General features: G+C 41.2%; 1 protein-coding gene across 1 annotated transcript in view; it reads right to left on the reverse strand.

Annotated features, from left to right (window-relative positions):
* The window catches only part of NUDT3 (nudix hydrolase 3), a 120,148-nt gene that overhangs the window by 56,232 nt on the left and 48,824 nt on the right, over positions 1-15,092 (reverse strand). The window contains exon 2 of the mRNA XM_050787848.1: positions 11,359-11,469. Coding sequence (XP_050643805.1) covers positions 11,359-11,469 — 111 coding nt within the window. The remainder of the gene's footprint in view (positions 1-11,358; positions 11,470-15,092) is intronic.

The raw sequence follows: 15,092 nt of genomic DNA on the forward strand, positions 1-15,092 counted from the left end.
ACAGGCTTGAGCCACCGCGCCCGGCCAATGCTACAATTTTTAAGATGGGCTGAACAAAGCTTTAGAACAGGTGGAATTTAATGAGACCTAGGACTGACAATGCCATGATAAACTACTGAATAATCTCAATCCTTTCATGTTTATATGGAAACTTTTTCTAGTAATAAAAGAAACACACACTCAATGCAGAGAACTTGATAACCTATAAACTAACATAAATATGACCACTGCAAACATTTTGGTGGACATCTTTCAAGGAGCTATAGCATTAGGAGTGTTGGGGACGAAAGATGTCCTGGATTCAAATCTTATCTTGAGCACATTAGGCTGGACACAACTTGTTGGGGCAAATCACTCAACCTCAGCCTTTTCTCTCCTGTAAAAATGTAGATAATAACAGTTCCTACTACATACACAGGACCTTTGGAAAAGCTGCTGCAGATGGTACTTAACCATGGGTTGCCATGCTTTTATAGCATGTGACTTCACTACTCTGAGCACAGCTAAGAGAATTAAATATCAGCAACTGATGCAAAGGTAAGGTAGACATTTTCAAAATAGCCAGACGCTGACGATGTGGCCTGGCAGCTCTGCCTAAAGGGGCATACTACATGAAGTTGTCACTAGGCAAAACCAATCAGGTCCTCTCTTAGGAAGGCTGAATACAGAGTCAACAGACCAGTAAGTTTTGCATAAGAGAGGAAAAACACAATATAAAAGCAGTAAGCGAGGAGGCTGAGAAGAGATGAGATAGGCAGGTCCTCCGCAGTAGAAGAGAGGGGCTGAGCCATTGGCATGTGACCAGGCTCCTTGAGCCACTCTGCATTCCCACTGTTGTTCCACCTGCCACGAGTGATGCCCAAGTTTCCAGCTTTGTACAGCCTTGGCTGGGCAGGTGCTGTGACAACGTCATGTTCTTCCTCACTTAACTGATGCATTTGGAGAATATGTCTATTTCTGACAACCTAAAAGGATATACTGCAGTTGCATTTCTGCAGCTGTTCCAATAGTTAGGTCAATAATTGTAGCACTCTATGAAGCACTTGAAATATGTGTTGAGCACAGGAGATTCAACAACGAGCAAGAAAAAATGGGGCCGGGCGCGGTGGCTCACACCTGTAATCCCAGCACTTTGGGAGGCCGAGGCAGGTGGATCACCTGAGGTGAGGAGTTCCAGACCAGCCTGGCCAACATGGAGAAACCCCGTCTCTACTAAAAATACAAAATTAGCCAGGCATGGTGGTGCACGCCTATAATCCCAGCTACTTAGGAGGCTGAGGCAGGAGAATCATTTGAACCCAGGAGGCAGAGGTTACAGTGAGCCAAGATCGTGCACTCCAGCATGGGCAACAACAGTGAAACTCCATCTCAAAAAAAGAAAAAAGAAAAAATGGGGACCAGGTACAATGGCTCACACCTGTAATCCCAGCACTTTAGGAGGCTGAGGGAGGAGGGGCTGGAAGCTAGGAGACCCTTGGCAACATAGCAAGACCCTGTCTCTGATAAATAATAATAATAATAAGTTAGCCAGGCATGGTGGCATGTACCTGTAGTCCCAGATACTCAGGGTGCCAAGGCAGGAAGATTGCTTGAGCCCAGGAGTTTGAGGTTACAGTAAGCTATGACCACACCACTGAACTCTAGCCTGGGTGACAGAGGAAGGAAGGGAGGGAAGGAGGGAAGGAGGGAAGGAAGGAAGGAAGGAAAGGGATGGAAGAGAGGGAAGAGAGGGAAGGGAGGGAAGGAGGGAGGGAGGGAAAGAGAGCAAGAGAGAAAGAAAAACAGAGAGAGACAGAAAAACAAAGAAAGAGAGAGAAAGGAAGGAAGGAAAGGAAGGAAGGAAGGAAGAAAGGAAGGAAGGAAGGAAGGAAGGAGACTATACAGAGTATAAAGTCTAGCACAAAAGACAGATAATTCAACAAGCAACATCAATAAAGCATGAACAATACCACAGTGCTAGAAATACAGACTGCAATGGAAACATATAGCATGAGTGAACCTACTAGGAGGAATCACAAAGGCTTCATGAATGAAGTAACCTTCACGCTGATGCACTAAATTAGCTATGTTGATTCATGCTGTGTGAACTCCATGACCCCCAGCCTTGTGAAGTTATGGAGTCTTGATGAAGCAAAAGTGAACAGAGTCATGCCCTATCAGGTCACCTAAGAGTTGTGGCCTCATTTAATAGGAAGACTCAGTTTCTTCAGCAGGTAAGCATCTTTCAATCCTAGAAAGATTTAGAATTAAACATAAAAATGTTCAAGGGAATCAATAAGTATTTTATAATTTATAATACTTTAGTCTTAAATATTATAATGTTTATTACCACATTAAGTATTTCTGTGTTAAGGAGACCAGACATAATCTAAGATCTTGTAATGCTTACAAGAATGTTATCTATTCTGGCTGGCAGTCTTGTGGCCTCAAATTTCAAAAATATAGTTGAATAATTCATTTCTGACTCATGATTTTAAGTTAAAAATCTTACAAACCTCATATATAGCATGGGAATATTTAAAGACTCTAAAACATCTTATTTCTAAGAGTAATATATGAGAGTCACAGGAGTTTGTAAAAAAAAGTGTTTCTCTGTGTTTTATAAAACTTTGTATTTCTTTGAAAATGCTGTGTTTTGTTTTTCTTTTTGTTTTTTAAGATGAGGTCTTGCTATGTTTCCCTGGCTGGTCTTGAACTCCTGGGCTCAAGTGATCATCCTGCCTCAGCCTCCCCAGCAGGTGGGACTATAGGCCCATACCACCAGGCCTGGCTATAAATATTTTTGTCATTAATTTTAATTGACACATAATAATTGTACATATTTATGGAGTACAGTGACATTTTGCTATATGTATACAATATATAATGATAAATCTGGTTGGGCATAACATGGCTGTAATCCCAGAACTTTGGGAGGCCAAGGCGGGCAGATGGCTTGAGCCTAGGAGTTGGAGACCAGCCTTGGCAACATGGTGAAATACAGCCTCTATAAAAATATAAAAATTACCTGGGCATGGTGGCGCGTACCTGGAGTCCCAGGTACTCAAGAGGCTGATATGGAAGGATCATTTGAACTCAGGAGATGGAGGGTGCAGTGAGCCATGATCGTGTCACTGCACTCCAGACTGGGTGACAGAGCAGGACTCTATCTCAAAACAAACAAACAAATGATGATAAATCAGGGTAATTAGCATATCCATCATCTCAAATATTTATCATTTGTTTGTCTTGGGAACATTCAAAATCCTTACTTGTAGCTATCTGAAAACACACAATTCTCTATGGCCATACCACCATGAACGTGCCCAATCTCATCTGAAAATAACACAGTAAGTATTAAGTATAGTTACCTTACAGTGCTATAGAACACTAGAGCTTGTACATACAAGAAAGAACATGTGGTGTTCATCTTTTCTGTGCCTAGCTTATTTCTCCTTTATTTTAATTTTTTTGAGACCAGGTCTCGTACTCTGTCATGCAGGTTGGAGTGCAGTGGCATGATCATGGCTCACTGCAGCCTCGACTTCCTGGGCTCCAGCAATCCTCCCAACTTCAGTCTCCTGAGTAGCTGGGACCACAGGCGTGTGCCACCACACCCGGCTAATATTTGTATTTTTGGTAGAGGGGAGGTTTCACTGTGTTGCCCAGGAAGGTCTCGAACTCCTGACCTCAAGCAATCCACCCACCTCGGCCTCCCAAAGTGCTGGGATTACAGGTGTGAGTCACCCAGCTGGCTTCGCTTACTGTTAATGTCCTCCAAGTTCAGCTGCCATGAATGACATTATTTTACTCTTTTTTATAGATGAATACTATTCCATTTTGTGTGTATATGTGTGAGTGCTGTGTGTGTGTATACTTATATATATCACATTTCCTTTATCCATTCATCAGTTGGTGGGCACTTAGGCTGATTCCATATCTTGGCTATTGTGAATAATTCTACAATGAACATGGAAGTGCAGACTTTTAATACACTGAGTTCCTTTGTTTTGGATATACACCCAGAGAGATCACTGGATCATATGGTAGTTCTATTTTCAGTTTTCTTTTCTTTTTTTTTTTTGAGATGGAGTCTTGCTCTGTCACCCAGGCTGGAGTGCAGTGGCACAATCTTGGCTCACTGCAAGCTCTGCCTCCCAGGTTCAAGCAATTCTCCTGCCTCAGCCTCCCAAGTAGCTGGGATTACAGGCACATGCCACTGTGCCAGACTAATTTTTGTATTTTCAGTAGAGATGGGGTTTTGCCATGTTGGCCAGGCTGGTCTTGAACTCCTTATCTTGTCATCTTCCCACCTCAGCCTCCCAAAGTTATTTTCAGTTTTCTGAGGAACCTCCATACAGCTTGCCATAATTGCTATACTAATTTGCATTCCTACCAATAGCATATAAGAGTTTCCTTTTCTCTGCAGCCTCCCTGGCGTTGTTTTTGTTTGTTTGTTTTTCTTCTTGAGACGGAGTTTCACTCTCGTCACCCAGGCTGGAGTGTAGTGACGTGATCTCAGCTTACTGCAAATTCTGCCTCCCAGGTTTCAGTGATTCTCCTGCCTCAGTCTCCCAAGTAGCTGGGATTGTAGGTACCCACCACCAAGGCCAGCTAATCTTTTATTTTTTTTTTGTATTTTTTGTAGAGAGGAGGTTTCACTATGTTGGCCAGGCTGGTCTTGAACTCCTGACCTCAGGTGATCTGGTCACCTCAGCCTCCCAAAGTGCTGGGATTATAGGCATCAACCACCACGCCCGGCATCCTTGGCTTTGTTACTGTCTTTTTAAGTAACAGCCATCCTAACTAGGGGAACATAATATCTCACTGTGGTTTTAATTTGCATTTTCCTGATGATTAGTGATGTTGAACATTTTTTCATATACAGCTTGACCCCTGAACGGCACAGGTATGAACCATGTGGCTCCATTTATACATGAATTTTCTTCCACCTCTGCCATCTCTGAGATACCAAGAGCAACCTTTTTTCTTCCTCCTCCTTAGCCTACTCAATGTGAGGATGACAAGCATAAAGACCTTATGATTATCCACTTCCACTTAATGAACAGTAAATGTATTTTCTCTCTCTTATGATTTTCTTAACAACATTTTCTTTTCTCTAGAATACAGTATATATAACATACAATATTCAAAATATGTGTTACCTGACTATGTTAACAGTAAGGCTTCTGGTCAACACTAGACTGTTAGCAGTTAAGTTTTTGTAGAGTCAAAAGTGATATAAGGGCCGGGCACAGTGGCTCATGCCTATAACCCCAGCACTTTCGGAGGCCAAGGCGGGTGTATTGCCTAAGGTCAGGAGTCTGAGACCAGCCTGGCTAACATGATGAAACCCCATCTCTACTAAAAATACAAAAATTAGCCAGGCATGGGGGCAGGCATCTGTAATCCCAGCTACTTGGGAGGCTGAGACAGGAGAATCGCTTGAAACCCAGAGGCGGAGGTTGTAGTGAGCACTCCAGCCTGGATGACAGAGCGGGACTCCGTCTCAAAACAAACAAACAAAAGGTTATATACACACTTTTGAGTGGGGTGGGGGAGTCTGGGAGTGGTGTTGCTGTCCCTAATCCCTGCCTTGTTCAATGTATTTCTTGGCTATTTGTCTTCTTTTGAGAAACGTCTATTCATATCATTTGCACATTTTAATATTGGATTCTTTTTTTGCTGTTGAGTTCTTTGTATACTGAATAGTAATCCCTTGTTGAATGAATATTTTGCATATATATTTTCTCCCATTCTGTAGACTATATCTCCACTGTTGATTCTTTCCTTTGCTGTGCTGAAGGTTTTTAGTTTGATACAATCCCATCTGTCTATATTTGCTTTTGTCACGTGTGCTTTTGAGGTCTTACCTATGAAATCTTTGTCCAGACCAGTGCCCTAAAATGCTTCCCCCTGTGTTTACTTGTAGTAGTTTTTCACAAGACTTTTTTTCATTGAAGAGTTTTATGAAGTTTTTTTTTTTAAGTGGGACAACTGAAATTCTCAAAAAAAAAATCAAATATATTAAATTTATAAATGGAATCTGAAACATCTGAAGGTTTTCAACTAATTGGTATAGAGGTATTATCCACAAAGCCCCTCAAAAAGTGGCTATTAAAATCTCCTACATTTCCAAATGAAAAATCAGATCTGAAAGCATAAACATCTTGAAAACTAAATAAACCTCTAAATAGTGCTTTGTTTACAAAAGCTTCCCTTCAAGGACAATAAAAAACATCTATCAATATTTCAAGTCTCTGATTTCAAGTCTAATTCTCTGTTAATAAAACTGGAAAATCCACTTCTTTCATTCTGTTTTGATGGAAGCCACTGAACTGTTTCTGTTTTTGTAATGACATGTTCTCTTTATTTTTATTGTGTGTACATTTTATTTATTTGGATACTTATTCTAAAGTTCAAAGCAGTTCACAGACATTTTTTTATCCTCTCAATAATGCTGGAATAAAATATGGGATAAGATTAGATGATTCTCCTCTGACTGCAGAAAAAATAATTTGCTCAAAGTCAGGAAGGATTATTATTTTTTTCTTTTCTTTTTTTTTTTTGAGACGGAGTCTCACTCTGTCACCCAGGCTGGAGTGTAGTGGTGCAATCTCTGCTCACTGCAAGCTCCGCCTCCCAGGTTCACACCATTCTCCTGCCTCAGCCTCCCGAGTAGCTGGGACTACAGGCGCCCGCCACCACGACCGGCTAATTTTTTTTTTTTTGTATTTTTAGTAGAGATGGGGTTTCACCACGTTAGCCAGGATGGTCTCGATCTAAAGTCAGGAAGGATTCTTTAAGGCTGAGAATGGCAGGCAGAGCTTGCCTGCAATCAAAGAAGAATCACATCATCATATCCCATACTTTATTCTAGTATTACTGAGAGAATAAAGTTTCAAGATCAGGATTCTTTCAAGAGAGGAGCTAGGTAAGATACTAAACATATGAGGAGTGTAGTTTAATTATTTGTGCTGCACTTTTCATTTCCTTGTTTCACGAGCACTTTATTCCTATTTCACACTATTCTCCCTTTTACCTATAGAAGGATAGTATGCAATTTCCAGGAAACAAAAGTACAGTACCCTATATCCTTCCTACTCCCTCAATGCATTTCCTGTTGCAAACATCTGGTTTTCTACATCTTAGCTGCACTTGTATAACCGAGGGACAACTCGACTGTAACACTCAAACACAGAACAGCAACAGTGACAACAAATAAGGTAAGCTTTCCTGAAAGAGACACAAATTCCAAATGTGCTCTACAAAAGTAGAACGGCCAGAGATATTCCAACCACAACTCCCAAAACCAAGTATCAAGTCTTTGCACAAGGTCTTTGAACCTTTTCCTCTCTCTCTACTAGAGAACCACCACTCCATTTCAGGTCTTGTAACAATCTGTCTGAATCCACAACTGCATGGTCACTCTCAAATACTATTTTTGCCTTAAGCACCTTAGAACCTACAGAAGCCAACTGGATTTAAATCAAAATTATTCAGTTTAGGTCCACCAACGGGCCCTACCACACCACATATTTGAACAGTCAAACTTCGAGTTCCTACAGAAAGAATTAGGCAAAGCTTCTGGTGCCCTCAGGCCTAGGGATGCAAAGTACAGAATCATACCTGGCCTTCAGGGTGTGTCTACACCCTTCTAATTCTGCATTATCCCAGGTCTGACAGGAAAGTGGGAACCCAATTCTGCTTCACAGTAAAGAAAAGCTCACCAGCTACTTCATCCCTCCTCTATCTAATCTCCCTTATGTGGGGATATCATGTACAAGACCACCATCACACTACCTACTGTATCCCCAAAGTCCCTCCAAAATGGAAAAATCTTAAATGAGCAGGTCTATAACCATCCAGACATTCTCCTAGGAGCCAGTCTTTGTGCCAGAGTTGGCTACTCTGCCAACAAGTGCCCCAGCATGCTGTACAAACTGTTCCCTCAAAGTTGAATTTTCAAATTATAGTTTCCTATTAACTCTGTATTCTTAGTGAGACGTTAAGCTCATGTGATGATGGTAGAACCCAAATTTCTGTATCCCCAATTTGTGGCCCGGTATTTTGTGCAAGATGGATAGGCACTCAATATCTGTTGAACAGACAAGTAACATTCAATCAGTAAACAGTTATGAGGAAGGTGCAGATTCTGAACTGGATTCTGTCACAGCTTCATTTTCCAACAGAAACAGGTCTGCCTGATTAAACTACTGACACACTGTAGATCAGACACCTCTCTCACGGGCCACTGGACACTCTTCTCTGGAGGGGGATGCTTTGCAAAGACACCTCAATTCCTTGATGGGTTAGCATGGCCAAGCAGAGGAGAACGTCTGATACAACTAAAGCAGCTGTTAACATTCACAGGGAATCTGGTTGGGTCAAGATTTTTAATTGCAGACAACAGAATTCCACCTGATTAGTTTAAGATAATGGTTTATAAGGGATAAAAACAGTTTACAAAATCACTAGGAGAGTTCAAGAAACACAGACCAAGGTTCCAAGAACAATTCTTAAAACCACATGGCAGAACTGGACTGCCAAGGGAGTTGCTGTCTCTGGGATGGATCAGGAAGCTGCCAAATAAAAGCCACCAGCCAAATCAGGAAGTTGACACTATAGCTGCCAATTCCAAAACCATATCTCCTTTGTCTAAACGTGTGCCACCAAAACAGATGGGCCCGCTGCTCTCAGAACATGACCTCCTCGTGAGTACAGCAATCTTGTACAAGTGCTTTGTATTGGGGATATCTAAATATCATCAAGGAGACTTAGTTGCATTCCTTACCTGAGTCTAGGAAAAGTACTTTTTAGCTTTCTAATCTCTCCATGTCAGAAGAGTCATTGGAATGGGTGTGGAGACCACTAAACCACAGTCCATCCCTCAAAGAGCATTTCTCTCCACAGATCCATCAGGAAGAATTCTCAGAACACTCATTGGTAAGAATTCAATACTCTAAGGCAGTAGGATCTCAAAATCACCAGAGGTCCTATTAGAATCAGATTCTGATACAGTAGATCTGGGTTGGGGTCTGAGATTTTCCATTTCTAACAAGCTCCTGGCTGATGCTGATGTTGCTGGTCCATCAATTACACTCTGAGTAGCAAGAGCTTAAACCAGGCATTATCTATGGTTCACCACAGTTTTTATAAATAAGGCTTCACTGGAACATAACCGGGCCCATTTGTTTATGTATTTTACTGTCTATGGTTACCTTTGCCCTATAATGGCAGAGTTAAGTAGCTGTGACAGAGACTGTATGGCCTGTATAATAAATTTTTTCTCACTCTAAAATTATATATTATCTATTCATTTTTTTTAGAGTAAACATGTATTGGCACATTCCAATATAAGTTAAATTTCTAACAAAATAAACATTTTATCTTCTCTTATTGGTCATGCTTTTCAATTGCTTTAAATTAAAGTCTAAGAGGTTTCTCAAAGTCAAATCCTAGATGGTGAAGGCTCTAGTAGTTTAAACATGGAACTGATATACCTTTTGCCAGGAAGTTTAAGCACAAGCATGCGAAGCAACTCTGGAACACCAACATAAAGAGTCCGCTGGGGACCTTCTGGGGAAAATTTCTTTTCTCAAATAAAGAGACCCATGAGGTAAAACTGTGTGCCCTACATTTGAAAAGAATGTGTAAGGATAGAGCTGTGATAGCCATCTTGTCACCACAGGAGACAAGCCCGCAAACAAAAGCCAATGTACCAAGGATGGCAGAACAGAAAGACGGGAAGCACCTGGGTTCTTAATACTGCTGAGTCAGCCAACCTGGGACGACTTATTATGTGATATAATAAGCCTGTTACGGAACAGTAATGGGCATAATATTATTTTCAGCTGCATACATCCTACGTGGTAGAGTGATACATAATTCACAAAGGATATTCATACTCATGTTCTCATTTGAACCTCATATTCCCCTCCCTCCCTCCACGATGGAGTAAAAAGGAAGATATTCAAATGACGGACAAAGGTCCAGGGTGTTTAAAGTTATTTTCTCATAGGTCACACAGTTATTAACTGACAGTAACAGAAACCAGGATTCCCACGTCAATGTTCTCTTCATTACACCCTCTCTTGATTCCATTTGGTTCTACCCGGGTTAGCCTCCTGTAAGAATGCCTTCTCATATCCTCTCTGTCAATGTTTATCACTTTCTATACTCTGACAATTTCCATTTAGGGTATTTCTTCAGCATCTGCATTGTTCCAACCATTGTTCCATCTATCAAAGAAGCATATATTAATTACTTTCTGTTCACCTAGCTGTGTAATAGGCACGGAAAGTAAGGATTTTTGATGGGAAACGTGATTTTTACCCTCAGAGAGAACAATTTAGTTATGGGAGTAAGATAGATGCTACAACGACAGTAACATAAGCCAATGTAAGTCTAGGAATTCAGAGCGAGAATCAAGACTTCCTTGGATATTCCAAGGGTAAGATTATTCTAAGTGCACTTCACCAAAAGCTGGATCCAAAAGAAACATAGAAATTAGACTTGTTGTAAGTGCTTTTTTATATGTTCTTAGAATCAATCTTAAATTCCCTCTAGAACAAGGAAATGGATTTCAAAAGCACTACCTATGTGACCAGGGTGAGTAAACTGTGGCAATAAAGCTTACACAACTGAGTTATGAGTCCTAAATGAGATAACAAGAAGAGCAGAGCATGGTGTCACCACAAGAGGCTATGGGAAAACAATAGTTCGTTTCTCTGGGTTTTGAATTGCAATCTGTTTCTCAGTTTCCCCCAGACTGTAAATGCTTGAAATAAGAGAACTAAGGGTCCATGACTTTATTTCTTCTATTTATTCTGGAGTATCTAGTAGGATATCATGGCCCAGAAACTCAACACATGTATGTGGAACATCTTGTGACTAAATAAAAAAGAAGATACTATTATCTCTCAAGTTGTACCATAGTATCTAGCTAACAGATTCACTGCTTTAGCCACAGTTCCATGGCTAGGATGCAGTAAGCACATGAAAACAAGGGCCTCCTCCAAAGCTTAATGACAATAAGTCATTTATACTAATGCTGCCTGTTCCTCTTACTCCTTAGAGGTGAGGAACGATTTGCTTCTTGATTTTGTGCCACAGGTAATAGGCAGTGTTGGAAGAAATCCATGGGAAGTCACAAAAGTCTGGCATAAAAAGTCATGGGAAGTCTGGCATAGAGTGCCTGGTTAACATTACCATGTCACAACCCCATCCGGTAATAAAGGAGGGACCGGGTAACCATTCATTGCCCTTTTTCTGTGACTGTACATTTATTCAGTGAGTGCTGATTTATTAAAGAACTACACAGATAGGACAGGTTCATGATGACGAGGCATAGCTGTGCCCTCTCTTCTCCATGCATACCTCCTCACAGACTTCACGAACTGCTGCCACACTTGGCTCCTCCTCAGGCTCCATGCCTCCTCCAGGGACAATCCATCTGTCTGGATGGCGACTACTGCTCACAAGTAGCACCTGTTAAGTCACAAAGGTTGCATGGGGGGGTTAAAAATTCAAAAAGACACATCCACACAAATTCAGAGTTTAAACACCACAAACATCAAAGTAACCAAGACCCATTCTTTGTTTATGCCTTCCCAAATCACTTCTTGCAAAGTAGCTTTCGTTTCTATTTGAAAAAGTAGGCAATCAGCCAGTAAAAGCAGAAGGGCATCTGAAGACCATTATCTCTACACTCCCCTCAGACACTCAATCACCTGCTCATTTATCCCCTCCTTGTTCCTTTTGCCCTTTGGACACAGACCTGACAAGGTGGAAAAAAGACTTAAAAAGAAAAAAGAAGATTGTCACTGATGAGCCTGTCAGCACTGAAAAAGCTGGCCAGAAGACAGAAGGCCCTTGACCATGATTGCCATTGTGATCCAACACTTCCCCACCAAGTTTCTCACTCATGAACTGGGAGCTGTATCCCAGTTCCTGCTCCATCAGATGGCCACAGGCCAATATAATACACCACCCTAGACTCTAAGGGACCCTAATTCTCCTGGCCACATGAGAAGTAGAAAAATTCCTTTCATCACATTTTCAGCTAAAATAAAACCGGACTTTTTTTTAAAGACTCAGCCAGCATTCTGGTCAGAGTTGAAATAAAAATCTAGAATTTGCCTAGTTCCTTTTCCTTCCTTATCCCTCTCTGTAGGAAAGATGCTAAACAAAGTCAGCTGGACTCCCTGTTTGGAGGCTGAGTTGAGTTGGCATTATTTCCAAAGGAAATAAAGGAATCTTCAACTGCTCCCTAAACCATTACTTTCTGATGATGACCTGTGAGCCTACAAACCAAACTCTGCAACCATCCTTGTTGCCTCAAATGAAATGCTACTTCCTCTCTGGCCCTTACAGATTCCACCACTGCCTTCTAGTTAATGACATTCCAGTTATCCCCAGCCTCTTCCTTGAGGTCTCTGCGGCTATGGACCCTTGGAAACTCTGCCTTCATCCTCAGTCTCTCTTTTCCCTGTCATAAGAGATTCTTCTGATGCTCATCTACAAAATATGTGATCTGTAGATTCATAGAAGATCATGGTGTTATGGGAAGGAAATCCATGAATCCATATTCAGTCACTTGTGTATAAGCCATGGACTGAAAAATTGTCTTAAATTTACAAGTACTATTTTTCAAATATATTTTAAGTTCTGCTTTGATTAATACAATGCAAAATAATTTAAAATACTATGAAATCCACAGTTTTTGGTTGATATGTACATATACTCAGTTAAAAGGTACTATAAGAGCCAGGTGTGATGGCTCACATCTGTAATCCTGGCACTTCGGAAGGCCAAGGCAGGAGGACTGCCTGAGCCCAGGAGGTCAAGACTAGCCTGGACAACATGATGAGACCTCGTCTCTACAAAAAAACAAAACAAAACAAAACAAAATACAACATTTAGCCAGACTTAGTGGTGCACACCTGTGGTCTCAGTTACTTGGGAAGACTTCTTGAGCCCAGGAGTTTGAGACTGCTGTGAGCTATGATCAAGCCACTGCATTCTAGCCTAGGCCACAGAGTGAGACACCCAACTCAAAAAAAAAAAAAAATCCTCTCATTGGACTATCTCAGACCTTATACGAAATCAAAATAGACCAACAACCTAAACGTAAGAGCTAAAACTATAACACATTTAGAAGAAAACACAGGAGTAAACTGTCATGATCTTGAATTTGGCAAGATATGCCAAATTCTTAGATATGAAGCATGAGCAACAAAAGGGTAAACAAGATAAATTGATCTTTACTGAAACTAAAAACTTCTGTGTAACAAAGGACATAATCAGGAATGTGAAAAGACAACCTACACAACAGGAGGAAATATCTGCAAATTCTATATTTAATACAGGTCCAGTATCTAAAACAACAAAAAGATAAACAGCATTTCTACAGAGAAGATATACAAATGGCTAATAAGCACATGAAAAGATGCTCAACATCATTAGTCATTAGGGAAATGCAAAGTAAAACCAAAATGAGATACTACTTCGCACTCACTAGGATAGCTATAATTCAATCAACCAAACACAGCATAAGAAGTGCTGGCAAGGATGTAGAGAAATTGGAATCCTCGTACACTGCTGATAGAAATGTACAATGCTTCATTCAGCCACTGTGGAAAACAATTTGGTTGTTCCTCAGTAAGTTAAACATAAAGTTACCATTAGATCTAGTAACTCCACTGCTAGGTATGTAACCAAAAGAACTAAAAACAGGTACTCAAACAGATACTTCCATACAAATGTTTATAGCAGCATTATTTACAATAACCAAAAGGTAAAAACTCAAATATCCAATAAGAGTGAATGAATAAACAAAATGTGGCCTATACATACAATGGGATATTATTCAGCCATTAAAAAAACGAATTGCTGACAGATGCTACAACATGGATGAACCTTGAAAACATGCTAAGTGAAGGAAGCCAGGCACAGAAGGTCACATATGGTATGATTCCATGTATATGAAATACACAGAATAAGCAAATCCAGAGAAACAGAAACCAGATTGGTGGTTACCAGGAACTGGAGGAAGGGGAAAACGAGTAGCAACTGCCTAACAGGTAAGGGCTTTATTTGGGGAAGATGAAAGTATTCAGAAAGTAGATATGAAATGGTGATTGCTAAATGCCAATGAATTGTTCATTTTAAAATGGCTAATGTGGCCGGGCGTGGTGGCTCAAGCCTGTAATCCCAGCACTTTGGAAGGCCGAGACGGGCGGATCACAAGGTCAGGAGATCGAGACCATCCTGGCTAACACAGTGAAACCCCGTCTCTACTAAAAAAAATACAAAAAACTAGCCAGGCGAGGTGGCAGGCGCCTGTAGTCCCAGCTACTCGGGAGGCTGAGGCAGGAGAATGGCATAAACCCGGGAGGTGGAGCTTGCAGTGAGCTGAGATCCGGCCACTGCACTCCAGCCTGGGCAACAGAGCGAGACTCCATCTCAAAAAAATAAATAAATAAAAAATAAAAAAGCTAATGTTATGTGAATTTCATTTCAATTTAAAAAATACTAGTTTTGCCGGGCGCGGTGGCTCACGCCTGTAATCCCAGCACTTTGGGAGGCCGAGGCGGGCGGATCACAAGGTCAGGAGATCGAGACCACGGTGAAACCCCGTCTCTACTAAAAATACAAAAAATTAGCCGGGCGCGGTTGTGGGCGCCTGTAGTCCCAGCTACTCGGGAGGCTGAGGCAGGAGAATGGCGTGAACCCGGGAGGCGGAGCTTGCAGTGAGCCGAGATCGCGCCACTGCACTCCAGCCTGGGCGACAGAGCGAGACTCCGTCTCAAAAAAAAAAAAAAAAAAAAAAAAAAAAAAAAAAAAAAAAAAAAAAAAAAAAAAAATACTAGTTTTGCAATCACAGTCTTATTATTATTATTATTATTTTTTTTTTTTGAGATGGAGTTTTGCTCCTGCTGCCCAGGCTGGAGTACAGTGGTGCAATCCTGGCTCACAGCAACCTCTGCCTCCTGGGTTCAAGTGAATCTCCCGCCTCAGCCTCCCGAATAGCTGGGATTACAGGCGCCCGCCACCATGTCCAGCTAGTTTTTTGTATTTTTAGTAGAGATGGGGTTTCACCGTGTTGGCCA

This window comes from Macaca thibetana, chromosome 4 (assembly GCF_024542745.1).
Source record: "Macaca thibetana thibetana isolate TM-01 chromosome 4, ASM2454274v1, whole genome shotgun sequence".
Classification (NCBI taxonomy): Eukaryota; Metazoa; Chordata; class Mammalia; order Primates; family Cercopithecidae; genus Macaca; species Macaca thibetana.